At 40.9% G+C, this 26982-nt stretch overlaps 1 protein-coding gene across 5 annotated transcripts in view; it reads right to left on the bottom strand.

Moving 5' to 3' along the window:
• The window catches only part of RANGAP1 (Ran GTPase activating protein 1), a 388853-nt gene that overhangs the window by 71672 nt on the left and 290199 nt on the right, over positions 1–26982 (bottom strand). For all 5 annotated transcript variants that reach the window (XM_073592640.1, XM_073592641.1, XM_073592639.1 and 2 more), the window contains one exon: positions 134–268. In XM_073592640.1, coding sequence (XP_073448741.1) covers positions 134–268 — 135 coding nt within the window. The remainder of the gene's footprint in view (positions 1–133; positions 269–26982) is intronic.

Here is a 26982-nt window from a genome sequence, read left to right as displayed (position 1 = left end):
TCTTCACATAGATATTACCTTTGCATTTCCTATGACTTGCAAGAAAAGCAGTTCCAACGTAAAAAAAAGCCAGTCAACACAGGCCCATAAGCTAGTAAACAAATGTAATCTTTACTATGTAAATAGAGCATACCCGAAATGCATCTGCTAAAGCAGTAGCCCCATCATTTTCTAAACGATTTCTTCCAGCAACAAACACTTTCAAAGCCAATGGTTTGCCAAGTAAACTTGATTTTCTGTGGCATTCTATAAGGGCAGTAGCGAGAATCTGAAAGAAAAAATGGCAAACAAAACACATTTAAAACAATTTATGAATATAATTCACAGAAGCAAAGACCATAGTTTCTGAACTATCCACACAGAAAACCCTAGTTTCAAAATTCTATACACCGCCATACCTTTAAAGTAGAATTCCATGTTTAAAAGAGAAGTAAGGGTTTCTTTTTTTTTTTTTAGATTTATACTTACCTAGGTGGATGCAGCATCAGTCTGATGCTGCGTCTGTCCCCCGGCGCCTCTGCCCTGAAAACTGAGTGATCGAACATTGCCGATCGCTCGGTTTTCACAGCTCTGTGAGCAGAGAGCTGTAGACTGTTAGTCACAGCTCTCTGCTCATCTCCCTCCATGCTCATTGGAGTGCTGAGCTGTGGAGGGGGCAGAGCACCCATCTCAGTGGTTCGCTAAGAGGCTGAGACAGGTGTCAGTCCAGGCACCTGGTGGATCCGGGCTTCCACTGTTGGGATGACGCAGTGCCTGGACTGATATCCGTGACATCAGCAGAGAGCAGACTTCAGTCCGCTCTCTGCTGAAAACAGGTCACAGGAGTGCAAAATTAATTGCACTCCTGTAATCCATAGGAGAAGCACAGCCAAACGAGCTTTGGCCGGACTTCTCCTTTAATGTCATTTTAGTTAGTTTGGGCCAAGCTGGCCCAAACTATTTCCTTTATAGCATACTGTGGTTGCAGTAAACAGTACTGTGTTTTGGCAGCAGTTAGTGGACTTCCTGTCTTCTGCAGAATATAAAATGAGTCAGAATTAATGCTTCCCTGCAATTCAGGAGAGGCCTTGTATATAAATAGCAGCAGAGTATAAAAACAAAAATATATATAGCGGGTAAAATAAGTATTGAACACGTCACCATTTTTCTAGGTAAATATATTTCTAAAGGTGCTTTTGACATTTTTATCACGTCAGTAACAACCCATACATACAATCAATCCAAAACAAATAAGTTTAGAAATTAAGTTATGTGTAATAAAATGGACTGACACAGGGAAAAAGTATTGAACACAAAGAAAGGGAGGCACAAAAAGGCATGCCAAGCCAATACACCAGCTGAAATCTATCAGTAATTAAAAAGCAATCCTGCCCCTTGTCAATGCAAATTAATATCAGCTGGTTCAGTCTCAACTGATGGCCTACAAAAAGATGTCTCAGTATCAAAGTGTCACACATGAAACATTTCATGATGGGTAAAAACAAAGAGCCCTCTCAAGACCTTTGCAACCTTATTGTTGCAAAACATACTGATGGCATTGGTTACAGAAGGATTTCTAAACTTCTGAATGTTCCAGTGAGCACTGTTGGAGCCATAATCCGGAAGTGGAAAGAACATAATTTCACTATAAACTGGCCACAACCAGGTGATCCTCGCAAGATTTCTGACAGAGGAGTGAAACGAGCTATCAGAAGAGTTGTCCAAGAGCTAAGGACAACTTGTGGAGAGCTTCAGAAAGACCTGAAATTAGCAAGAACAATTGTTTCAAGGAAAACAATAAGTAATGCACTCAACCGCCACAGCCTGTATACACGCTCACCACCCAAGACTCCATTGCTGATAAAAAAAGTATGTTGAAGCTCGTTTGAAGTTGGCTGCACAACATTTAGACAAGCCTGTGAAATACTGGGAGAATATAATCTGGTCAGATGAGACCAAAATTGAACTCTTTGGATGCCATAATAGACACCATGTTTGGAGGTCAAATGGCACTGCATATCACCCCAAAAACAAACATACTAACCGTGAAGAGGTGGGAACATCATGGTGCGGGACTCTTTTTCAACATACGGTAATGGAAAACTTCATGTACCAAGGCATTCTTGATAAAAAATCTGCTGCCATCGACCAGGATAATGAAGATGAAATGAGGGTGGACATTTCAGCAAGACATGGATCTCAAACACAAAGCCAAGGTAACTCTCAATTGGTATAAAAGAAAAGAAATAAAGCTGCTAGAATGGCCCAGCCAATCACCTGACTTGAATCAATAGAAAATATATGGAATGAACTAAAGATCAGAGTTTATAGAAGAGGCCCACGGAACCTTCAAGATTTGAAGACTGTTTGTGTGGAAGAATGGGCCAAAATCACACCTGAGCAATGCGTGCGACTAGTTTCTCCATACAGGAGGCATCCTAAAGCTGTCATTACCAACAAAGGATTTTGTACGAAGCATTAAATAAATTTCAGTTAATGTGTTCAATACTTTTTCCCTGTGTCATTCCATTTTATTACACATAACTTAATTTCTGAACTTATTTGTTTTGGTTTCTTTGTATGTATAGATTGCATGGGTTGTTAGCGACGTAGTGAAAATGCCATGTCAAAAGCACCTTTAGAAATATTTATCAATGCTTATTTTACCCGCTGTATATAAATAAAAAATACTCTGGCCAAGGAGAAGATCATTACATCATCCACCAACCATTCCACTTCGACCAATCAGAGAGAGCCTTGTATTCATTGATTTATTGATTGGCCACATCCTTCTGCAAAAGAAACAGCTTGTTTGGGTCAGGTTGGTTTGCGCAGAAACTCGATCAACATGTCCCAGAACAATAGAGAAAAGAGCTAGGAAACTGGAAAAAGAGAGATGTCTCCAAGGGGATTACCCCACTGACATTTAACTCCAAAAACTTGGGAGGCCTAGACTTGCATTAGAACAAGACTGGGCATACACTATACGACAAATCGGCCAAAATTCGGTCATTTAGACAGTTCATTCGTTTTCCGGCCAGTTAATGGGCACAAAATCAATAATCGTTGGGACGTTTTTGAGCCGAAAAAACGAAGGACAAGTTTGAAAATTTTCTGTCGAATGAACGATAAATTGAAAGGTTAATGTGTTTCCCGTCCGAACTGTCTGCACTAAGTATATGTAAAAAAACAAACAAAAAATGCATTCATTTATGTCCACTGAATGATTGATCTGTCATTACATGATGGCACTATCGTTTGCGCTGACAGTCGAATGTTAATTTTTCGAAAATGGGTTCGGCCGATTTTTCGTATAGTGTATGGCCAGCGTTAGCAGCCCTTTCGCCAGACCTCTTACCCTGATGCAGGCACGTGCTCTTGCCACTAGTAATATCCTTAGAGTAACTCCACTTTTGTTGAGAAAAAAAATCCCCTCTGGGTGGTTTATGTACATTGCAAAGATTTTAACAAACTTTGTTGCAGATTCCTACCTTTTGTTATTCTAAAGTAATCCCTGTGTGTTTGTCTGTGTCCATGTGGTAAGTAAATCTATCGGGAGTTGTTTCATAATTACCAATCAGCTGCTGCATCTACAGGGATCCAATGAGGAAAATGGCAGGGTCTGCATGCCTTTAGAAGTGATTTCCTAATAGGAGTATCTCACCAAAAAAATTTTTTGCAGGGGATGCCTGATATTTGAATTGCATCTTAGTGCAGACTTTTGGGAAAATCAGGGAGCAAATCTCAGAAGCAGTAAATTATATTTCTGTGGGGTGTTCTGTACACATTCTGCGTACAGAACACCTCCAAGGTAGCCATGTTGAAATTTACAGAAAATTATAGAGATTGCAGATTGAAAAGAAAAAGGTCATTTTTAATGACATTCAATTACAATATGACTTGGAGTTGCAATTGTATATGCTATATTATTTATTAATTGTATTTTTTTCCACAAAAGTGGAGTTACCCTTTAAATATAATGTCAAGGGTTGGTTCAAACAGACATTGTTCCTTAGAAGAAAAAGTAGGTCAGGTGCTCCTTGGATGCAGTGTCAGCAGCCCAACACTTTGACCAGAATATGTGCATTGATGGTGTGAGGTGTATAGCACATGCGTATGGACAAAAGACCTTACACGGCAGACAAGAAGAGATGCTTCCCGTGGGTCATCACAGCTAAAACACAATACTTCAATCATATGCTCCACAAATTAGTAAAGGATCCACTGTTATGGTTGAGAGAACACCAACAATCCTCTATGACCAAAACCAAGAACTGTCTGATTTGGGCCAAAAAAACCTTGCATACTCTGGTAGAGACCTCAGACTATAAGACTGGGGACTCAAGAGAGCTGTGGGGGGGGGGGGACTCTGAATAATGGGATTTTTGACTTACCGTAAAATCCATTTTTCTCTGAGTTCATTGACAGACACAGCGCTCCATAATTCAGAACCATAGGGTTATACCGCCCTCTACAGGAGTAGGACACTAGGCAGAAAAAAAGACTTGGCTACGCCTATGGGCAGTCCTAAGTGGTATACACCCCCTCTCTGCTATAGGCCTTCAGTTTAGTAACAAGCAGTGTCAGAAGTATTAAAACTCCTTAGAGGGGTGGGTGTTGTGTCTGTCAATGAACTCAGAGTAATGGATTTTACGGTAAGTCAAAAATCCCATTTTCTCTTTTGTTCATTGACAGACACAGCACTCCATAATTCAGAACCATAGGGACTTCCCAAAGCAGTGCCAAACATGAGGGGTGGAACAACGAAAAATCCCAAGACTAACACAAGAGTCAACCAGGTAACAGGAGCTTAATACAGAACAAGCTGGAGCCCAACCCGAACAATACCACTTCAAGAGGGAATAGACCCTCTAAAAAGCAGCCTGCAAAACCTTGCAGCCAAAAGAGGCATCCGCAGATGGCAACACATCCACTTCGTAGAAAGTTGTGAAAGTGTACACCGACGACCAAGTGGCCGCCTTGCAAACTTGCGCAACAGACGCCCGATGACAGAAGGCCCAAGAAGCACTAAGCATCCGAGAAGAATGCGCTGTAACAGGGAAAGGAGGAACCCAATCCCCGACAGAATAGGCCAGTGTTATCTGTCCGATCCATCCAGAAATGGTCGCAGAAGAAGCAGACAGTCCCTTTCTTGGCCAGTCCGTGATCACAGTGAGTATGACCTCCAAAAAGACAGTGGCTACCAAATACACCTGAATCCCCCAAACCACATCCAGGGCAGATAAGGCAAATTCCTTAGGATGTGTTGACCAGGGACACAAGAAAGGCAATAGAATGTCCTTATTCAAATGGAAATCCGAGGAAGGAACGATGGAAAAGGGCGAAGAACCACCTTAACCTTGTGTAACCCTGGGTAAGACAAGATAATGCCACCATTTCCGACACCTTGCCACCAAAAGGCCACCTACTGAGACAGAGTAAGCAGTGGAATCTCCAGAATATTTTGAGAGAGAGAGGCTTCTGGAGAACCGACATCATCAAGTTTAGATCCCACGGTGGTAGAAGAGACCGCACCGGTGAAACAGACATCAAACCCCTTGAATAAAAGGTACGCACCAGGGAGTGTGAGACCAGGGGACGCTGAAGAAGACCACCCAGGCTGACACCTGGCCCTTGATGGTACCCGAGGCCCATTCCTGCTCAACCCCCAATGAAGGGAGGTCGGAATCTGAGCCACCCATAAAGATCGAGGATGAATGCTCGGTGACTCACACCAGGATATATGCGCTTCCCACATCCAGAGGTAGAACCTCCTAGAGGTAGACTCCCTAGCCATCAGCAGCGTCGGAACTGCAGCACCTGGCCCATCACAGCCAGGCCGTTAAAACCAGCGACTCTAAAGCAGGATGGAAGAGCGGCCCTTGGGACAGTAGATCCTCCGAGAGGCAGTCGCCAAGGAACGTGGGCGACCAGGCGCACCCAGACCAAAGGGACTCATCCCAGGGAGTACCCGCGCCCCACACCACGTCCAGGTAAGGAGAGGAGGGGTCCCCGTACTTATCGATCCAGCGAAGCGTGCAGGTAATGCTCCCAGACAGATCCCCTCACCACCGAAGTGAGGGGGCTGTCGACCATGAGAAACGCTGGGACTCAGGAGGAAACCTGGTCGTATGCGACCTCGCGAGACGTTTAACTCGCAGGGTCAGCCCCCGTCCAGTGGGGCTATGTTGCGGCCGACCTAGCGTGTAGCTGCAGTCTGCACGCCCTTGCTAGCCAGACTGGGGAGACCAGTGGATCTTAGTGTTCAGCCCGTCGCCCAGCCCGGCAGTTGATTGTAGATCTCACCGGAGAAAAATCTAAAAAAATTAGACCATTAGGCCATTAGAGAGAAGTCTAAGGGGGTTTATGAGATATTAGACGAGGTGTAAACGTACTAGAGACCTGGGGACGTGATTGGTAAATAATATAAAAACCATTTACACAAAAAAAAAATTAACATCTATATTAAAAATTGGAAAAACAACTTCTAAGCAGAACATCTGTGGCCCACTAGGAACCGTATGGGAAACATATTATATAAAGTTAAATATAAAAAATTAAATATAAAACGAGGAGCTGTAGGAGTACTAGAGGTGAGGCAAAATACAATGTAAACATACATGAATGAGGGTGAGAGCAAGGGCAACAGAAATGCACGATCCCTCTAAGGTATAATGAAAACGAGCAAATACTAGTATAGCAAGTACAAATATGCAGACTGATAGAATATCTTCTTAGCTGGGCAATATATTAGTGCAGAGATCAAAGTATTAAAATAATTGAGGTATAGGATAACGTGTAAAAAATCTAAAGAGGTAATAGACAAATTAAATAAGTAAAGTGAAAATTAAAAATCATTAAAGCAATTTAAATCAAACTCAATATTGAGTCCGCCAGGTGAAAAAGTGTCCATTAAAAATATCCATTTGGATTTAAGTTGGCTGAGAGTTCTAACCTTGTGTCCCCCCCGCCAGTGTCGTGTATAAGGTAAAATACCCCAAAATTGTGTGGGGTCTTTGTTATGAAATTGGGACTTTGAAAGTGACCAAAAACAGTACTTGTATCAAAAAATATAGAAGTTTATTACAAAAACTTATATTGAGTAAAAAGATTTAAGTCATCAAGGACAAAGGAATACATCAACATTTGTACATATGTATGGATTACGATATATATACACCGACGTTTCCGGCTTGATGCCCTTCTTCAGGGATTTTTTACCATCCAGAGCCAGGTGTCTATTAGAGAAGCATATATGTCATTAAATAAACATTTGGTGCAGACAGTATATATATTATCTCAGAAATAGACTAGAATAAAATTACATAAAAGCACACAGAGTCCGTAGCATAGGTCACATACCAGAGAATATCATTAACCCATATGTAGTGGGAATTGGAAAGGTCCCATATAACAAAAAGGTAAAAAAGTAGAAAAAGCTGCTTCCACGTGGCCCCAAATAGTTCAAGAGATCCCCCAGCGAGAAGTCAGATCAATTGATCTGAAATTGAAAACAAAATATAAAGGGGCATATGATAGTGTATTCTCAGCAAGGTTGTTAGGAGGTTATAAAGTATACAGATAAAGCACGTATGGTGTACATACCTATATAGAGGGCATATCAAAGATATCACCACCCGATAAAAAAAGACATCCAGTGTTTGCAAATCGGCTGGAAATATACATTGAGTATCCAGCCCAGGGAGTATACCTGTAAGAGTGCGTATGGATAGAGGGAGGGTTTTAAAGACGTATGTAAAGCCGAGCAGAAAGAGATCAGAAGTATTAGAATATTGCAGCTTACCTCCGTTTGGATGCACACCATACAACATGCTAGTGATCAGAGCCGTCGTAGCTGTGTTTACACGCCGCAGACGGAGCTTCAGAGCTTTGCTCATTGCTGTTTGGCCGTGGGTATGCGTCGGTGTCCCCTAAGTGCAGGGCGCCGCCACGCCCATTTGGGGCGGTGTCCTGCGCTTGAGGGACAGTTGGTACAGGTCTCCTAGCTGACTTGCATGCGCAGTGACCTCTCCGTGTCGCTGAATATGCGTCGTGACCTTTCCACGCCGATGCGCATGTGCAGACGCCACAGGGGTATTTATCAGAGCTGTCAGCTGTGTGTAAACACAGCTGCGATGGCTCAGATCACTAGCACGTTGTATGTGTGCATCCAAACGGAGGTAAGCTGAAATATTCTAAAGCCCCATACACACCATCAGATTTTCTGCTGATTTTTTCCTTCGGATTTACCAAAACCATATAATATGAGGTCAAACCTTGAGAGTTTCAATTTGTATGCAATCACGCAGGCCCTTGCACTACATGGTTTTGGTAAATCAGAAGACAAAAATCAGCAGAAAATCTGATAGTGTTAATGGGGCTTAATACTTTTGATCTCTTGCTGCTCGGCTTTACATACTTCTTAAACCCCCCCCCTCTATCCATATGCACTCTTATGCCACGTACACATGAGCAGACTTTTTGACCGGACTGGTCCGACGGACTGAATCCTGGCAGACAATTCGACCGTGTGTGGGCTTCATCGGACCTGCAGCGGACTTTTTCGGTCGAAAATCTGACGGACTTTAGATTTGGAACATGTTTTAAATCTTTACGTCAGAACTCCGCCGGACCCAGTTCCTATCGAAAAGTCAGCTCTTCTGTATGCCAGTCCAACGGACGAAAACCGACGCTAGGGCAGCTATTGGCTACTGGCTATCAACTTCCTTATTTTAGTACGGTCGTACGTCATCACGTACGAATCCGTCAGACTTTGGTGTGATCGTGTGTAGGCAAGTCCGTTTGTTCACAAAGTCCGTCGGAAGCCCGGCGAAAGTCCGTCGGACCAGTCCAGTCGAAAAGTCCGCTCGTGTGTACGCGGCATTAGAGGTATACTCCCTGGGCTGGATACTCATTGTATAATTTCAGCTAATTTGCAAACATTGGATGTCTTTTTTATTGCGTGGTGATATCTTTGATATGCCCTCTGTATAGGTATGTACACCACACATGCCTTGTCTGTATACTTTATAACCTCCTAACAACCTTGCTGACAATACACTACCATATACCACTTTAAATGTTTTTTTCAATTTCAGATCAATTGATCTGACCTCTCGCTGGGGGCCTTTTTGGACCTTCGTTGGGAGATCTCTGTTGAACTATTTGGGGCCACATGGAAGAAGCTTTTTCTAATTTACCTTTTTGTTATATGGGACCTTACCAATTTCCACTATGTATGGGTTAAGGATATTCTCTGGTATGTGACCTACGCTACGGACTCTGTGTGCTTTTATGTAATTTTATTCTAGTCTATTTCTGATTGATATATACTGTCTGCACCAAATGTTTATTTAATGAAATATATGCTTCTCTAATCGACACCTGGCTCTGGATGGTAAAAAAATCCCTGAAAAAGGGCATCAAGCCGGAAACGTTGGGTTTATCTACCAAGCTTTTATGTGTCTTTATATATATTGTAATCCATACATATGTACCAATGTTGATGTATTCTTTTGTCCTTGATGACTTAAGTCTTTTTACTCAATATACGTTTTTGGAATAAACTTCTATATTTTTTCATACAAGTACTGTTTTTGGTCACTTTCAAAGTCCCAGCCACCAATGGGGGTTTTATGTGTTTTCTCAAAAATGTTGGGATGTGGTGACCTTTAACAGCTGTATTTTTCCTTTTGTTATGAAATTTAGTGTTTGGAATACAATATGCTTATTGTAGCCTTTTAGTATATTCTGTATATGTTCCTTCAGAGGGATCCTCAAAGGTCTTTTAGTGCAGCCAATATATTGTAGCCCACAGCTACATTCTAGGGCATACACTGCCCCTTCATTATTGCACCCTATGAATTCCTGTATGTCATAGGTAGTGCCATTACTGGTAGATTTAAACAAACTTCTTTTCATTGGGGCGTTTGGTTCCGGTGCCTGCAAAACATCTCTTGCATGGGTAAAAACCTTTGCCAGTAAAAAACTTAAAGCTTTTTTGGGGGGTCTACAATACTTTTCACTAGCTGGTTGCGAATGGTGGGAGCTCTTCTATAAATAAACCTGGGTCTCTTAGGTAATATCTAATATTGAAGATGCTTGTCAGACTAATATATGCCAATGGCATTGTATTATTTTCTCATTTTTTTTGTGTTGGATATTATAATCCAACACAATAGGTACATGGTCTTGTTGGCAATTTGGTATTGTCTTATCTTTGATCGAGTCTCCCCTATTCATGTCTGCTACTTCCGCAATTTTCTCTTCTACAAGATCCTTCTTACATCCTTTTTGTACAAATCTGTCTCCTATCATATTGGCTTGTGTGAGAAAATCTCCTACGTTGGTACAATAGCGTCTCAATCGCACGATGTTGCCTTTTGGAATATTGAAGAGCCAGTTTTTATGACAACTTTTGATCGGTAAATAAGTTTCAATCCACATTCTTAAAGTGTGTTTTGGTGATGCATTTGTCATTTTCCAGGGATATTTCCAAATCAAGGAAAAATATAGTGTCCTTTTCAATTTTCCACGATAATCTGATGTTCCTGTTATTACTGTTAAGTAGGACTGAAACAACTAATCGATTAATCGACAACTAATCGATTATGAAATGAATCGATTACTATTTTCATAATCGATCAATCGGCCAGTAACATAATGTGGTTAAAAAAAATATAAAATGAGCCCTTTATAGTACAAAAAGAGCAAATAATCTCTACTGTAACTATTTCTTTCACAGTTCTACAGTAAAAAAAAATGAATCCCTTACAGTAGTGATTATTTGCTTTTTTTGTACTATAAAGGGCTAATATTCGTTTTTTTTAACTCCATTATGTTACTAAACGTCTTACACCTGGTATGTGTTTTTTGGTGCTTTTTGCAGAAACGGACTACAGTTCATTTACATGGTTTCCTATGGGACACGTTCACATCTATGCTTTTTCAACCGCTGCATATTTGGAAAGCATCAGTGACTTTTTTTTTTTACCGCAAAACAGTGCTTTTTTGGTTCAACATACTTCAATGGAGAAGCTGCAGAAAAGCATGTAATGCGTTTTTGCAGCAATTTGTGTTTTTTAATCTGCCCAAAAACATATTGGCCAAAAAAAATGCAAAAGCGCGAATCGCTGCAAAATCACGTGCGCAAAAATAAAAACGCACAGCAAAGAGCACTGCAGAAACAGATCAAAAGCAAACTGCATAGGTGTGCACCGAGCCTTATGCTAGCCACACCAATCAAATTTCAGATGAGAATATTCAGACGAAAAATCTTTGTACATTCGATGAATGAAAGAATGTTTGAAATTTTCACTTGTTTTTAACATTCTGTTTTTAAAATAATTGTAATTTCTGAACGAAAACCACATACACTGTCTGATAATTCCTTTCACCAAGAAGTTTTTTATTATTTCCAAAATTTCCCATTACTGTGGTTGAAAATGAACGTCGATTTGACCCCACTAACGATTAGAAAAAATCGAACAAACGTTCTTATCTCTCCTCTAATAGTATATACAGTAAATCTCCTCTTATAGTATATACAGTATATCTCTTCTGTCTGTTATTCTCAGAGTGGATTAGATATTTTGCTCCCTAACCATATAGTTGGTTATTTTTATTTACCACTGCATAGAGATATTTAAGAATAAATTGCCTTTTTTTTTAAACTTTACATATGAACTAAATTATACACCACACTTTTTTTTAAGGTTATTAACCGATTAATCGAAACAATAATTGGCCAACTAATCGCTTATGAAAATAATCGTTAGTTGCAGCCCTACTGTTAAGTAGGTTAAATAAATTTTGTAGATGGTTACGATCACCCTTCCATAAGACGAATACATAGTCGATATATCTTCTGTAGAGGATAAGTTCCTCAGGTGGATTATTAAAAATCGCTTCTTCCTCCCATTGGGCCATAAAGAGTCCTGTCACACTGGGTGCAAATCTAGCTCCCATGGCCACTCCTGTTTTTTGTTGATAGCTACTTTTTGGTACCATCATCAATACTATCAACAAAAAAACAGGAGTGGCCATGGGAGCTAGATTTTTCCTGATGAAGTCACGTGATGTGATGATATGCGTCGGGATTGGGGCAATGAGCGAAACCGGAAATGAAGCAAGCATACGAGCTTGGCGTTCGTGGATTGTTACCTGAGTGTTTTTTTATGAGTGAGTGTATCTACTTTGTGCGCCTTTATTAAATTTACATTTTTAAGCGGTATCACGCTATTGGGATTTTTCTTCTATCTTTTATCATCTCAATTGTGTTAACTGGAGGCGAAAGCTGTATTCATATCTATGATCCATTGCTGCATTCAAAGAAGGACCCTCTGATGTCCCCATGTGAAGCATCCGATTTATTCATGCTGTAACCTTACTCCAGTAAGGTGAGGGGCTAGTGCACATTAAGGTGTCACCGCAGCGGACTGGCCTGGCATCGGCCGCTTTTATTTCACATGTCACGGTGAAGGGAAAATGCCACATATTTTACATTTTGGATTGTCACAGTTTTTGTGGGACTGTTTTATATCTTTATACTTTTCATTAGAGCCCAGGGTGGCTCACCGGACATTGATTTGTATAGTGTTTACCCACTTCATCATGTGTTAACATATTTTTTCATTCAAGATTCCACTTAGTGATTTTTTTCGCTTTCAACGTTTATTTTATGTGATTGGATATGTGTTACTGTCCAGTAGTTACTGGTATCACTATGTGTTGTTTATTATGATTGCTGGACCTAGCAACTGTTTCACTTTGCACCTTAGCAGCTACCACTATGTGTTACAGTTCATGATTTATTCCATGGCCATTTTAATGGCACTTTATCTGTTTTAATATATTTATTACACTATCATTTATATCACTATTTCTTATTACTCATCTGAGAGTTCATAGCGCAGCATCACAATTTACCCATTCACTTTTGATTTTTCTGCCAAGGATCAGCTAACCAGGTTTCTGCTGCAGTGAACCATTCGTTTTCTAACTAATTGACAGCACGGGAGTATCATTTATATTTGGGCTGGAGGAAACTTTATGGACATAAAGTTTGCCCACCACAATAACATTCAAGCCAGAAATACATCTGCTCCTATTGAGATGGAGACGGTTGATGGTTCACTCTTATCTTCAAGACCTGTTACCCATAAAATGGTTCCTCTGGTTTTTTTTTTTTCACCACTTCAGTGTTTTCTTTTGAGAGACCCTTTTCAACTTGACGTTCAAAACTCGTCCCTTTTCAAGTTCACATCATTGTGGCTTCTTTTCGAAAAAGAATAAACAAACAAGAACTAGAGACACTAAAGTTCCCTTCTTTAATAATAACCGTATAAAAAATTTTCTTTCTTTCCTTTTTCCTCTTCCTCCTTCCTTTTAATGTTTAATACCTTCCAATTTCTTCTGCCAGTAATTTTCCAAGGTTTTGAATCTTTCCCATCCAGTCCAGACAGCATTACATTTTTCTATTTGCTCTTTATCTTTGCAGCAGAGAAGTTCCATTTTATGATAATACTCCACTTGTTTAATCCAATCTCTTAAGTCTGGGCCTTCGCTCTTTAGTCAGTTTTTTGGGATCACTCCCTTAGCTGCATTTAGTAATCTTGACGTTATTTTTTTCCGTATAATGCTTACTAGAGGAGTTGGTATCATGGAACAGGCAGATCATTCTGTTATTCTCTATCGTCTCGCCCGTTATTTCCTTTATACTTATAATAATTTCTTGCCAATATGTACTGATTTTCGGGCAGTCCCACCATATGTGTAACATTGTGGCTTTTTGTCTGCAGTTTCTCCAACACATTGATGTTTCCGCTTGGTTGATTTTGTGTAGTCTCTCTGGGGTCATATACCACCTGATTAGGAATTTATAATTCATCTCAATAGTGTTTATATCCCATGCTTGATTGTATCCTCCTGCGATCATTCTCTTAATTTGTTGATCCTCTAACTTTGTATCTAGCTCTATTTCCCACTTTTCAATGAAGGGAGGCCTGTCTTGTCCTTCCAGGTCTGTCAGGAACTCATAGACTTTTGAGATGCCTCCCTTCAATGGCTTTGATGTCATACAGAGCTTTTCCAACCGGTTTAATCTTTCTCCATCACTAAACAGGTGCGGTGATGTATTTATTAAATGATTTAATTGAAAATATTCCCATTCTCGTAGTTTCCCACCGAATTTAATCTCTAATTTTTGTGCAGATTCCAACTTCCCTCTTCTTATAATATCTTTAATTAGTGGATTTTTTATTTTAAGTCTGCGAAAAATATCTTCACCCGGTGTGAAAAAATTTGTTCCCGTAAGGGGCGTCAAAGGTGTATTGTATGTCCATTTTTGTTTCCGTTGTAGTGCGTCCCAAATTCTAAATATGTTTTTTGTCACCTCGTGTGTGTTGGGGTCTAATGTTCTATATTTGTTTAATATCCAAATATTTTTGTGAAGCGTGGTTTTACTTAGTGTTTTCAATGTCTATCCATTTTTTTTTCTTCATTTTCCTTTGCCCATTCTATCATACGTGCTAGGATGACTGCTTTATAGTACCTTGAAATATCTGGTGCTGTTAATCCCCCGTGCTGTCTTTTCCTAGAAATTAGTGCCAGTTTTAATCTTGGTTTTTTGTTTTGCCATATAAATTTTATTATTTTTTGTATGGTTTTGAAGAAGCTCTGTGGAGCCTTTATTGGTAACATTTGGAATTTATACAGTATCTTTGGTAGTATTGCCATTTTGATCATGTTAACTCTAACAATCCACGATAATGCTTGTATGTTTACCTTCTTAGCTTCTGCCTTGATCTCATGTAAGAGTGGGATGTAGTTTGCAGGGTAGATTTTCTCGGGTGATGCTGTTAATTTAATTCCTAGGTAGGAAAGCTCCCCCTTTACCCACGTAAATGGAAATTCTTTTTGAAGGCCGGGATCTCTTTTTTTCTTACTTTCAGGTTCAATATTTCTGTTTTAACAGGATTTATTTTGAAATTTGAGAGTTCTCCATATTTGTCGATTTCTTTCAAGAGATTTAAGAGAGTCTCCCTAGGCTTAGTCAAGTCGGCATAAGCTGCGACCTTATGTTCTTTTCCCCCTACTTTCACCCCTTCTATCCCTCGGTTATTTTGCAAAGTTCCGAGAAAAGGCTCCAAAGATAATACATATAGAAAGGGCGAGAGCAGGCATCCTTGCCGTGTTCCGGTAAGCATTTCAAATACTGGTGACATCTTGCCATTTACTTTTACACAAGCCGTAGGTCCTCTATATAGATTCGTGATCCACTTCATTATTTTAGGACCCAGACCAAGATGTTGTAGCGTAGTCATCATAAATCCCCAGTCTACCCTGACAAATGCTTTTTCTGCATATATAGACAGGAGTAGATCTGGGGAGATATTGGAGTTCTTCCTTCGTAGCATCAAGATTGTTTTTATGCTGTTGTCCCTTCCTTCTCTTCCAGGGACAAATCCAGTCTGATCCGGGTTTATCCATAGTGGCATCAATCTTTTTAATCTAGTGGCAAGTATTTTAGCGTATAACTTCGTATCCATGTTCAATAAAGCTATAGACCTGTAGCTTGAGCAGTTAACCTTGTCTTTTCCTTCTTTGGGTATTATGGTGATATGTGCCAGCAGCGATTCTTTTCTGATATCCTCATCTTCTCCTATTTTGTTTAAGTATTCACATAATCTTGGAATCAGTTGGTCTTGAAACTGTTTATAGTATCTGATCGTAAAGCCGTCTGGCCCAGGGCTCCTACCGGTAGGGGTTTCTTTTAATGCCAGCTTGATCTCTTCTTGCGTTATCTCTTTTTCTAGGTCCATCAAAGTCTCAGGTTCGATTTTTGGCAGGCTTGCTTTTTCTAAGTACTTTAGGATCTGCTTCTTTCTGCTTTCCATTTGTTGTGTTGTTTCTTGTTTTTTTTATTGCATACAGAGAACTGTATTGTGCGAAAGCTTGTGATATTTCCGTAGTTTTGTTCTTTATCTCACCTTTTTCATTTTTTATCTTTTCTACATAATTTAAGGTCTTTTTTTTTTTTTTCTTAGGACGTTCGCAAGGTACTTTCCTGCTTTGTTGCCCAACCTAAATTTCTCGCGTACTACCCTGTTGATTTCCTTTCCATCTTCTTTTTCCAGCAATTCCTTTAAATGTTCTCTTTTTAAAATCAGAGCCTGATATATTTCTTTTTTGGTATCCTTTTTATGTCTTAGCTCCAGGTTTTGGATTTCCTTTTGAAGTTTCAGCATGTTCTTTCCTTTTTCCTGCTTGCTCCTATAGCTATTAGTTTTCCCCTTATAACAGATTTGTGTGCCTCCCATAGGGTTGCTCTTGGCAGATCTGGGGTGTCGTTTTCTCGAAAGTATCCTTCGATCTCGTCTTTTATGATTTTTTCAATATCTCTATCGTCCAAGAGCTCTTCATTAAGTCGCCATGTGTTTCTTCCCATAGGCTCTCCCTGTAAGTTCATCTGCATAACAACCGGGAAATGATCTGATAGTACTGTTGTTTCGATTTCTATCTCCAGTACTTCCTCTAATAATCTATGTTCCATCAAGATATAGTCCAATCTGGTGTATATTTTATTGACTGTTGAGAAATACGTGTAGTCTTTTGTACCCAGGTGCCATGTTCTCCACACGTCTATTAATTGTAAGTCATGTAGTTTTTTTTTTTTATTTTCCTCAATTGATTTCTGTCTCTGTCTGGTACTGTAGATGTAGAGTCTAGGTTGTGATCCATAGTAAAGTTCAAGTCACCCGCTGTCACGGAACGTCCCACACTCCGCTTGAGTGCTTCCGTCATATACCACTTCCTCCCAGTCTGTATACAGATATCCCAACCTCTCTGAGCAGAAAACAAGGCGACGCTTGTTGCTACCAAGAACTCACTTTATTTAGAATCAAAATTACAAAACTTTATATGCCGTTGGAACCTCCTCTAACAATACAACTGTAACTTAATTAACATGAGCTAATTATCTAATCCTTTATACAGCCTAGGTGACTGAGACATGACCTTTCGCCCAGACTTGTGGTCACCGAGCTTCACACAGTTATATCAACACAATAGCAGTCGTCCCGTCTCCTACATTGTATAGAGGACAATGTCATTAGCTCATTCAATTAACATAAACACAGGTAGTTGGAATTGATGACACCAGCATCTCCTCACAGGATGTGTCCCAACAGAATGAATCAGTCTTATCAGCAGGGGGCTGCTGGAGGAATCCCCCCTCCCTCTTCAGGGACACAAATCTACAGTAAGGAGTCCCCATACAATATATACATATATACACGACTGAGTCCGATTAGTACAGTTCAGCCTGGATTTCTCATTCACCTCACAAAGAGTATTGTTCCATTGAAAATCCAGGGCCCATAATCAAAAGGCAACAGGCTTGCATACAGTCCTCTCCAACAGCCTCTGTTCTGGCTAGGTCTGTCACACCCGCTACTATTAATTTGCCCTGTTTAAATTCAGATAGGTCTGTCAGTTTCTCTGCTAAAAATTTTTTGGGGTTTCTATTGGGGCAATAAATATTTGCTAATGTGTACTTTATGCCCTGTATAGTTCCTACGAGGAAGAGGAAACGTCCTTCCGGATCAGCTTTTATTTTTTCGACAGTGAATCCAATCTTTTTACCGAAACCTATTGTGACCCCTTTTGATATCTTGATTGGTGAATCTTCGTAATACCATTTGGGGAGGTTTTTTGAGTATATTCTCGCGTTTGAATCTTGCGTTAGGTGTGTCTCCTGTAAGAAGATTATATCGGCTTTTAATCTTTCCAGTTCCCTCAAGATTACCCGTCTTTTTTGGGGTGAATTCAAACCTCGGGCATTGTATGTCAGGATTTTAACTTTGTTTGATCCTGCCATCAACGTTTTTGGTTACCTGCATACGCCCCCCTCAGGAGAACCCACCCCCCAAAAGGGACGTGGGGGGGTCCCACCCAAGAGCCAGCAGCCAGACAGGCTCCTCCATCCAAGAGATCGGTAGAACACCAGTATTTTCACTAGAAAGGCAATCTTGAACCCACCCCTATCCTCCCTCCCGTTTAGTTTTCTAATTCCCCTCTTCCCTCTCGTCCCCCTTCCCCTAAACCCTCCCTTACTCACCCTCACAGTCAATTTCCTAACCTCTTTCCTTTTACCCACCCCCCCTTCCCCATTTTCCACCCCATCCCCCACCCCGAACCGTTGAACATTTGACCTAAAGGTCATGAGTAGGTACCCTATGATTTTAAAGGTTTCTTGTCCCTACTCCTATACCGGAGGTGGAAATCTACTTGGCGCCTCGGACCACTCTCTCCTATACGACTAGAGTGGAAACTACAGAGAACGTCGCTACCTCCAGGTCCCCTTCCCACATCCCCCCTCCGATGCCTCCCTCACCATTTCTTTTTTTTTATTTTACCTTACCAACCGATATCCCCTGCCCCCTCCCCCTTCTCCCCTGTTCTATTTCCTGGATACCAGCTGCCAATGTGCTTCATCCCCCAACTGCTTGTCTACTCTTCTAATGGTTTCTTCCGGGTTTTTTGGTAGGGGAATTTCTAGAGTTTTACAAAAATCTGGGATTTCTTCTGGAAATCTCAGTTTCGTAGTTCTTCCATTTCTTTTTACTATTAAGCACGCTGGGAAGCCCCAATTATATTGGAGTCCATTTTCCTGTAAAGTTTTTAGTAATGGTTTTAGTGTCCTCCTTCTCAGAGTTTCTTGGGAGAGGTCTTGATAGATCTGAATTTCCTTTCCTTCATATACAATTGGTGCTTTCCCCTTTAAATTTTTCCAGAATTGACTTTTACCTTCTAGGCTCTCAAAACGAACTATAACATCTCTCGGGGACTCACTCGGCAAGCCCACTGGCTTTCTTGTTCTATGAACTCCTTCGATCTTTAATTCAATCTTTACTTCGCTGGGGCTTGTTAAATTTAGCACTCGCCCAATTATGTCTTTTGGATCTTCTGTTTCTGTTTGACAGCGCGGGAGTATCACTTATATTTGGGCTGGAGGAAACTTTAAGGACATCAAGTTTGCCCACCACAATAACATTCAAGCCAGAAATACATCTGCTCCTATTGAGATGGAGAAGGTTGATGGTTCACTCTTATCTTCAAGACCTGTTACCCATAAAATGGTTCCTCTGGTAATCCAGTTTGAGGCTGACCATCGTGAGACCATCAGCTTTCAGTTGATCACATCACCCAAATTTCCCGTCATTTTGGGCATTCCTTGGTTCTCCACTCACAATCCCTCTATCAACTGGGAAACACTGACTATAGATTTCACATCCTCCCACTGCAAGGAACACTGTAGGGAACCTTACCAAACAAGTTCTCTGCTGGTCAAAGAATTGCAAGTTGGTGTGGTAACTACCCAGCATATGACAACTTGCCTCCACAATACCATGCATTTCGGGATGTCTGTGTTAAGAAAAATGCAGATCAATTACCTCCTCACTGCCCATACGATTGCCCCATTGAGCTGCTCCCAGGGGCAGAATACCTTTCGGCCGCCTTTTCAATCTGTTAGAACCTGAATTAAAAGTGCTCAGGGAGTGGCTTGATGAGAATTGAGAAGGGCTTTATTAGACACTCAACATTTCCTGCAGGAGCAGCCCTGTTCTTTGTTGAAAAGAAAGACTCCACCTTGCGTCCATGCATTGATTACATGCGCATGAATAAGGTCACTATTAAAAATATCCATTCCCCTTGATCTCGGAAATGTTGAAAAGACTTTGTTCTGCCAAAGTGTTTACAAAACTTGACCTACTGGTGACAGCCTTATCTTTTCTGATAACCTGGAAGAGCACCACAAGCATGTTTTCACTGTCTTTAAAAGATTAAGGCAGAATAGACTTTACATCAAACTGGAGAAATGTGAGTTTGAACAAGCCCAGATCCAGTTCTTGGGGTATACTATGGATGGAGTGAGCATGGTTCCCGAGAAGATTAAAGCAGTGGTAGATTGGCCTGACCCCGGAAACATTAAGGAAATCCAACGATTTGCCGGGTTTGCCAACTTCTACAGAAAATTCATAAGGAACTTCTCTAAGGTGATAGCTCCAATTACACAGCTAACAAAGAAAGGGTTGCCCTTTGTGTCTGAGGCACAGGCTACTTTTTTTTTTGTTTTTAATTTATTTTGCTAGAAAATAGTGTACAGGTTTATACATTACAGAGGTATATATAAACAAATCTCTTTTACAAAATAGAGAAGAAATTACAATAGCCTAACGGGGCCAACTGATACAGTTGTATATCTTACTTCAAGATTCCTCAACGGAGGAATACACTTTTGCCATTTGGTATAAAAGGTTAATAAGTGTGGGCTACGTAGAGCCAAACTGCCATAGATTGTAGTGCCATAAACAGTGGAGTTACTTCAGTTCACACAACAATCACGCCACGCACACACACATCAACACTTTCACACAAAGAAACAAACCTAGTCCAGCCTCATCCTCCTCGCCCCTTCAGTTGTAGTAACCAAAAGGCCAGCCAACCTGAGGCAATGGCCTGTCATAGACACCAAAAAAAAAATTGTCCAGGGGAGGCCATGGTCTGTTATGGTTGAGAGAGTGGAGTGTCCTTCCAAAAGGAATCCACTATATCAAGCCAGGGCTGCCAAATCTCTGAATTTTTTTGGGCAGGACCTGCCCTTGTAGACCAATTTAAAAATTGGTATAACTTTATTCAACATACAGTACAATATTTGAACATCTGGAGCAGTTGCAGTCTTCCACTGCATCAAAATTAACTTTCTAGCATAAAACAATATTATACGGACAAGAATACGAGTATGAGTCCTGTGTGTAAAGTCATTCAACACACCCAATAGTCCAACCTCCGGGGTGCAGGGCACCTGTATTTGTAGTGTGTTTTCAAAAAAAGAAAATAGGTCCCTCCAAAAGGCGGACAGGACACGGCAGGACCAAAACAAATGCATATAACCAGCTTCAGAGAAGCCACATTGAATGCAGGAAGCAGCGGATTCATATCCCATATGGGCCAGCCTGGCAGGAGTATAATGTAACTGATGTATGAATTTAAATTGTACATATTGGTCATTAGATCCAATAAGGTCAAGGAAGCACACTTCTGAGGCCTCCTCTGACAACCCAGGCATTTCCTTTTCCCATTTCCGCTGAGCAATCTGAAAGGGTTTAACCCCCGCAGCCTGCAGGCGAGAATAAACAGTCGTGACCAGTTTTCTAATGTCCGGATAAGACATTAGTGCCTCCAGAGGTGATTCAGTGGGCTCCAGGGACAGACCAGAAAACTATGCCCTGACGGCGTGACGTAATAAGAGGTACCTGAAATAAAATTTGGTTGTTACACCACACCTAGCCTTCAGGTCTTCAAACGAGATAAATGCATCATTTAAGTAAATCTGAGAGATATGGGTGATACCAAGTCCTGTCCACCACTGAGAGTCTGGGTGGCCCATGAGCTCTAGGAAATTAGGATTATGCCATAAAAGATCCTTGGGGGACACCCCTCCTGGTTTTGTGATTACTTTGTTACCCTCGTGCCAGGCTAGCCAACCCACTTCAATCGGTGAACCCCTAGAGCAGCGTTTAGGCACGGACCTATGTAGTGTATCAATAAGTGAGGTCCTGGGTCCATTAATTGCAGTCAACAGAGAATGTAAAGAAATTTGGGTAAGAATATCATTTTAAAAATTAAATTTAGTGGTAATGAGGCCCAGGAGCGTAACCTGGCCTCCATATGTGATATAATTGGGGTAATATTGAGGGTCTGGAAATTTGATAGGTTATTGTTAATATATATTCCTAGGTATTTGAATGTATGACATATGGTCAACTTAGATCGGGCTAGGTAAGCATAATCCCTTTCGGGGCCTGTAGGGAATGCAACAGACTTTTCCCAGCCAACTCTCAGTCTCAGGACCTCCCAAACGCCTCCACAACCTCCATCAAAGAGATAAAGGACTGCTCTGAGCCATCCAAATAGATCAAAGCATCATCCGCATATAGAGAGATCCTCTCCGACAGCTCGCCATAGCAGATGCCTCCCACTGTCACCGTCTGCCGCATTGCCAGAGCAAGTGGCTCAATGGCTAGTGCGAACAGAAGTGGCGAAAGCGGGCAGCCCTGCCTGGTACCCCTCTGCAAATTAAACATGTCCGACAGATCTTTATTGGTACTTATCCTTGCCTTGGGGTTGGTATAAAGCAACCTGACCCACGCAATAAATTGGACACTAAAACCTATACAATTCATAGTTTCCCAAAGGAATGACCAGCTTACAGTATCAAATGCCTTCATCACATCTAGAGATAGCACCAGTCCGCTCCTCTTGTCAGTGGCAGCCCTGTGAATGTGTAAATAAAGGCGACAAATGTCATATGTACTCTTCCCAGGAATGAACCCTGTCTGGTCCCTGTGGACAAGATGGAGAATAACCTTTTGTAATCTTAGAGCTAAAACCTTCACTAGTATTTTAACATCACTATTTAGTAGCGAGATCGGACGGTATGACTCACACAATAGTTTGTCTTTGTCAGGCTTGGGTATCACTACAATAAGAGCTTCTGTCATGGAGGGAGGAAGTTCGCCCTCCTCCACTGCCCGATTGAAATGGGGCAGTAATTTCTGCGCCAATTTATCAGCATATGTTTTGTACCATTCTGCTGGCAAACCGTCCAACCCAGGAGTTTTATTGGGCGCTTTCCTATCTATATGTCCCACCTTACTAATGTGGTCTCTGATCGCCTCTCCATGGTACTCCATCTGTATAAATCTATTCTGCAGCATGTTAGCTTGTTGGACAAAATCTGAGTGTTCCTAACGGTTCCTTTTAATTCTCAGAAATTGTCCTTTGGGAATATTATCTAACCAAGCATTATGGTGGCAGCTATTATATGGGATATATGCATTTCTGTCAGCCGGTTTAAAAAAAGTTTTGGTACCTAAGCATTCATTCTGATTTATTTATTTTAGGTACTTATATAGCGACGTCAATTTACACATTGCTTTATATATACATTGTACATTCGCATCAGTCCCTGCCCTCAAGGAGCTTACAATCTAAGGTCCTAACTCACATTCATACATACTAGGGCCAATTTAGACAGGAACCAATTAACCTACCAGCATGTCTTTGGAGTGGGAGGAAACTGGAGTACCTGGAGAAAACCCATGCAGACACAGGAAGAACATGCAAACTCCAGGCAGGTAGTAATCTCCAAGTCTAAAATTATAATCTGTTCTGTATTTAATTCCCACGTAAGCCTGACACTTTTAATCAGTCATATTAAGCTTTTCCATAAATAAATTCAGACTATGACAATATCCTCTCCATATCAGTACAATATCGTCTATAAAACGTCAGTAGAGTGCTAGTTGCTCAGGGGCTTCCTTAAAATTGATATCCTCCTACCAGCATGCCATGAACAAACTGGCCACACTCTGAGCAAATTGAGCTCCCATAGCCATCATGTGTTTCTGTTCATAATATTTGCTCCTATACCAGAAATAATTGTACATTCTGATTTCCTCTCCATCACATAAACTGCACATCTTTTTGTTTCCTCTCACTCTTTTCCCCTCGGGGTATTGCATGATTTTCATGCGATTTTTCACTTTTTTTATTCATTTTTCTTATGATTTAGTTAATTTTCACACACCTACTTGCACTTAATTTTCCTATTCAGTTTATTCAATACTCATCACTCACCTTTATAATTCTATTTACTTTTTACAGCCCCAATTTGTTTTTTGTGATCACACATGCTTACTCACACATCACAGCCTGATGCATGACCATCCCTTGGAGGGTTCCCTATTGGGCAGGCTGTCCCTTAACATACTATCTCAGCTCCCGGAGATGTTCCCCATGTGGGGATATATATGACCCTCAATACTGTACCAATTCCACATGGATGCCCTGTAAGTATCATATAGGGTGTTTTACCCCCATTTTTTTTATATTTTTCACACTTGTGACTATAATAGACCAATTAGAAATGCACAATATGTCATTACAGAGATCTCTTGCACATGTACACGCTTTTCTCCTGATGAGTGACATCAAGTCACGAACCGCGTTGAGATAACAGATGTCATATTCAAATCTCATGCTTCATCCTACCATGTCATTGTGGATTCTGTTCATGCATTATGTATTTGACTATATTCAAATCATGTGCTATCCAATTTTGGGCTTTTTTATACGTATCATGTGCCATCCATTTTTTTGATTATTTATGTATTATGTGTTGCTGTATGAAATAAAGTTTTTCATTTAATCTCTTACTCCATGCAGGTATTTAACTATATGTGTAGTATATCAATTTTCTATTGAATATTAATGAGACAAATGTCCTACTTCTTTACATATATTATAGATATGTCAATTATAATGCCACACAACACTTGACCCTCCGCATACTTCATTTAAAGTCCCGCCTCCCTGTTCTCTTTTGTATAAAATAATAGGGATGGAGGCTGATGACATCATCTCCTCATTTAAAGTCCCACAGACCCCTCTCTTTTAGAAGTTCTGAGGAAAGAAGAACGCACTGGTGAGCTCAGCAACATAAAAAGGCCTGGACATCCACGGAAGACAGCAGTGGTGGATGATCGCAGGATCCTCTCTATGGTAAAGAAAACCCATTCACAACATCCAGACAAGTGAAGGACACTCCAGGAGGTGGGCGTGTCATTGTCAAAGTCTACAATCAAGAGAAAACTTCACGAGAGCAAATATGGGATTCACCACAAGGTGCAAACCATTCATAAGCCTGAAGAATAGAAAAGCCAGATTAGACTTTGCCAAAAAACATCTAAAATAGCAAGACCAGTTCTGGAAAAGCATTCTTTGGAGGGATGAAACTAAGATTAATTGGTACCAGAATGACAGTGGAGAAGGCTTGGAACAGCTCATGATCCAAAGCACACGACATCTGTAAAACCTAGTGCAGGCAGTGTCATGGCATGGGTATACATGGCTTCCAGTGGCACTGGGTCATTAGTGTTTATTGATGAAGCAACAGAAGCAGCTGGATGAATTCTGCAGTGTTTAGAGATATATAAGGTCAGCGCAGGTTCAGCCAAATGCAGCAAAGTTGATTGGACGGTGCTTCACGGTACAGATGAACAATGATCCAAAACACATTGCAAAAGCAAGCCAGGAGCTTTTGAAGGAAAATAAGTGGAATATTCTGCAATGGCAGAGTCAATCACCTGATCTCAACCCAAATGAGCATGCATTTAACATGCTAAAGGCAAAACTAAAGGCAAAAAGACCCACAAACAACAATTGAAGACAGTTGCAGTTAAAGCCTGGCAAAGCATCAGAAAGGAGGAAACCCAGTCTTTGGTAATGTCCATGGGTCCCAGACTTCAGGCAGTCATTGCCAGTAAAGGATTCTCAAGAAAATTTTAAAAATGAACATTTAATTTATGATTATATTCATTTGTCCAATTACATTTGAGCCCCTGAAAATGGGGGGGGGGGGACTGTGTATAAAAATGGTTGCAGTTTCTAAAATTTGTGCTTGACATTTATGTTCAACTCCTTAAATTAAAGCTGAAAGTCTGCACTTCAAATTCATTTGGATGGTTTCATTTTAATTTTATTCTGGTGGCATGAGGAGCCAAAAGTATGAAAATTGTGCCTTTCTCCAAATATATATTTACCTAACTGTATATGGGGGTCTCCAGATTAGGTAAGAGGCAGCTTGAATAAATGGTGGAGCATGGAGGTGATCACTATCGGGCACTTCACTCCAAGAGAGCATGTGTGTTTAGATATAGAACATAGTGAAACAGTAGAATATACCAGGAGTGACTGTGATTTGGCAAAGCATCACATGGGCGTTAGTAGAGTGCACTGGGGTGGACTATCATATATGTAATTTTTTTGTATATGTATGCACTTAATAATTGTAATATATTTGTGTATGTGCTGATACTGATTATAGGTATATAAACGATTGGTTGTGCTACACATTTTCTAATTTTAGGATGTTACTTACAGGTAAAAGACTCCTGTTTTAACTCCTCTGAGGGAATTGGCACAATCATTGCCTAAGAGTGAAATTTCTGCTAGGCAACTAAAAGGACCAAAGATCTCCTCGGAGAGGTGGGAAATTTGAAAGGAATAAAAGTAGGAGGCGGTAAAGAGTGAATTTCCAGCCTGGACACAATGTCCCAGACCCATTGATCAGAAATGCCAGGTGGCCAAATATCTCCCAAATATTAATAGTGTGGGCACCTCTTGGTGCCATACTTGCTGGGTTGGACATCCAGTACTTGTGATGGAACGGTGTGGAAGACTTGACTTTTGAATCGAATGCCTGGAAGGGACAAAAGGATGTCTTCCAGAACCAGCAAACCTTACCATGGATACCATAGCTTTGTTCTTTTTTTTTCCACCAATGACTTTTTAATAAAGACGTCTAGTAACTCACCAAAGAGTCAATCTCCTCCACACCAGGGAACAGGCACCTTCCGTGAGGAAAGACCACTTAGTGGAAATTCCCTGCTTTGCCTACTTTTGAAGGTCATACCCTCTCCTCCATTAAAAGGGTCGACAGGGAACTACCAGGATTCGGATCACCACTGCCCTGTGTGGTACGTTTGGGAGTACTGGTATGATTGGAAGTAGTTTTGTAAATATATTTAGAGTTTATATTGCAAGCGGGGTGTGGTTTCTGCTGTCATGGATGGACAAGACTAGTGAGACCTTCGTGTTCCGAATGCAGGTCCCGGCATTATCCTATCTATAGCCCCCCATCCTACCTGACCCAGCCAGCGTGAATACAGGGACACCTCGTGCACGCTCTGCACACTATGAGCAGCGGGGGTAGCGGGAAGAGACCGCAATCAGACGCCAGAAAGTAAATTGGTAGCCAGCACTAGAGACCGCACGCTGACACCGAAGGATCGGCTCAAATAATTAGCCAGAACTGAGAAGCAGGAGGGAGGTTGTAGTCCACTACACACAAGGAGTGCTGGCCCGCCGACACTGGGA

This window comes from Aquarana catesbeiana, linkage group LG07 (genome assembly GCF_042186555.1).
Source record: "Aquarana catesbeiana isolate 2022-GZ linkage group LG07, ASM4218655v1, whole genome shotgun sequence".
NCBI lineage: Eukaryota > Metazoa > Chordata > Amphibia > Anura > Ranidae > Aquarana > Aquarana catesbeiana.
This window is presented reverse-complemented; position numbering and strand designations above follow the sequence as displayed.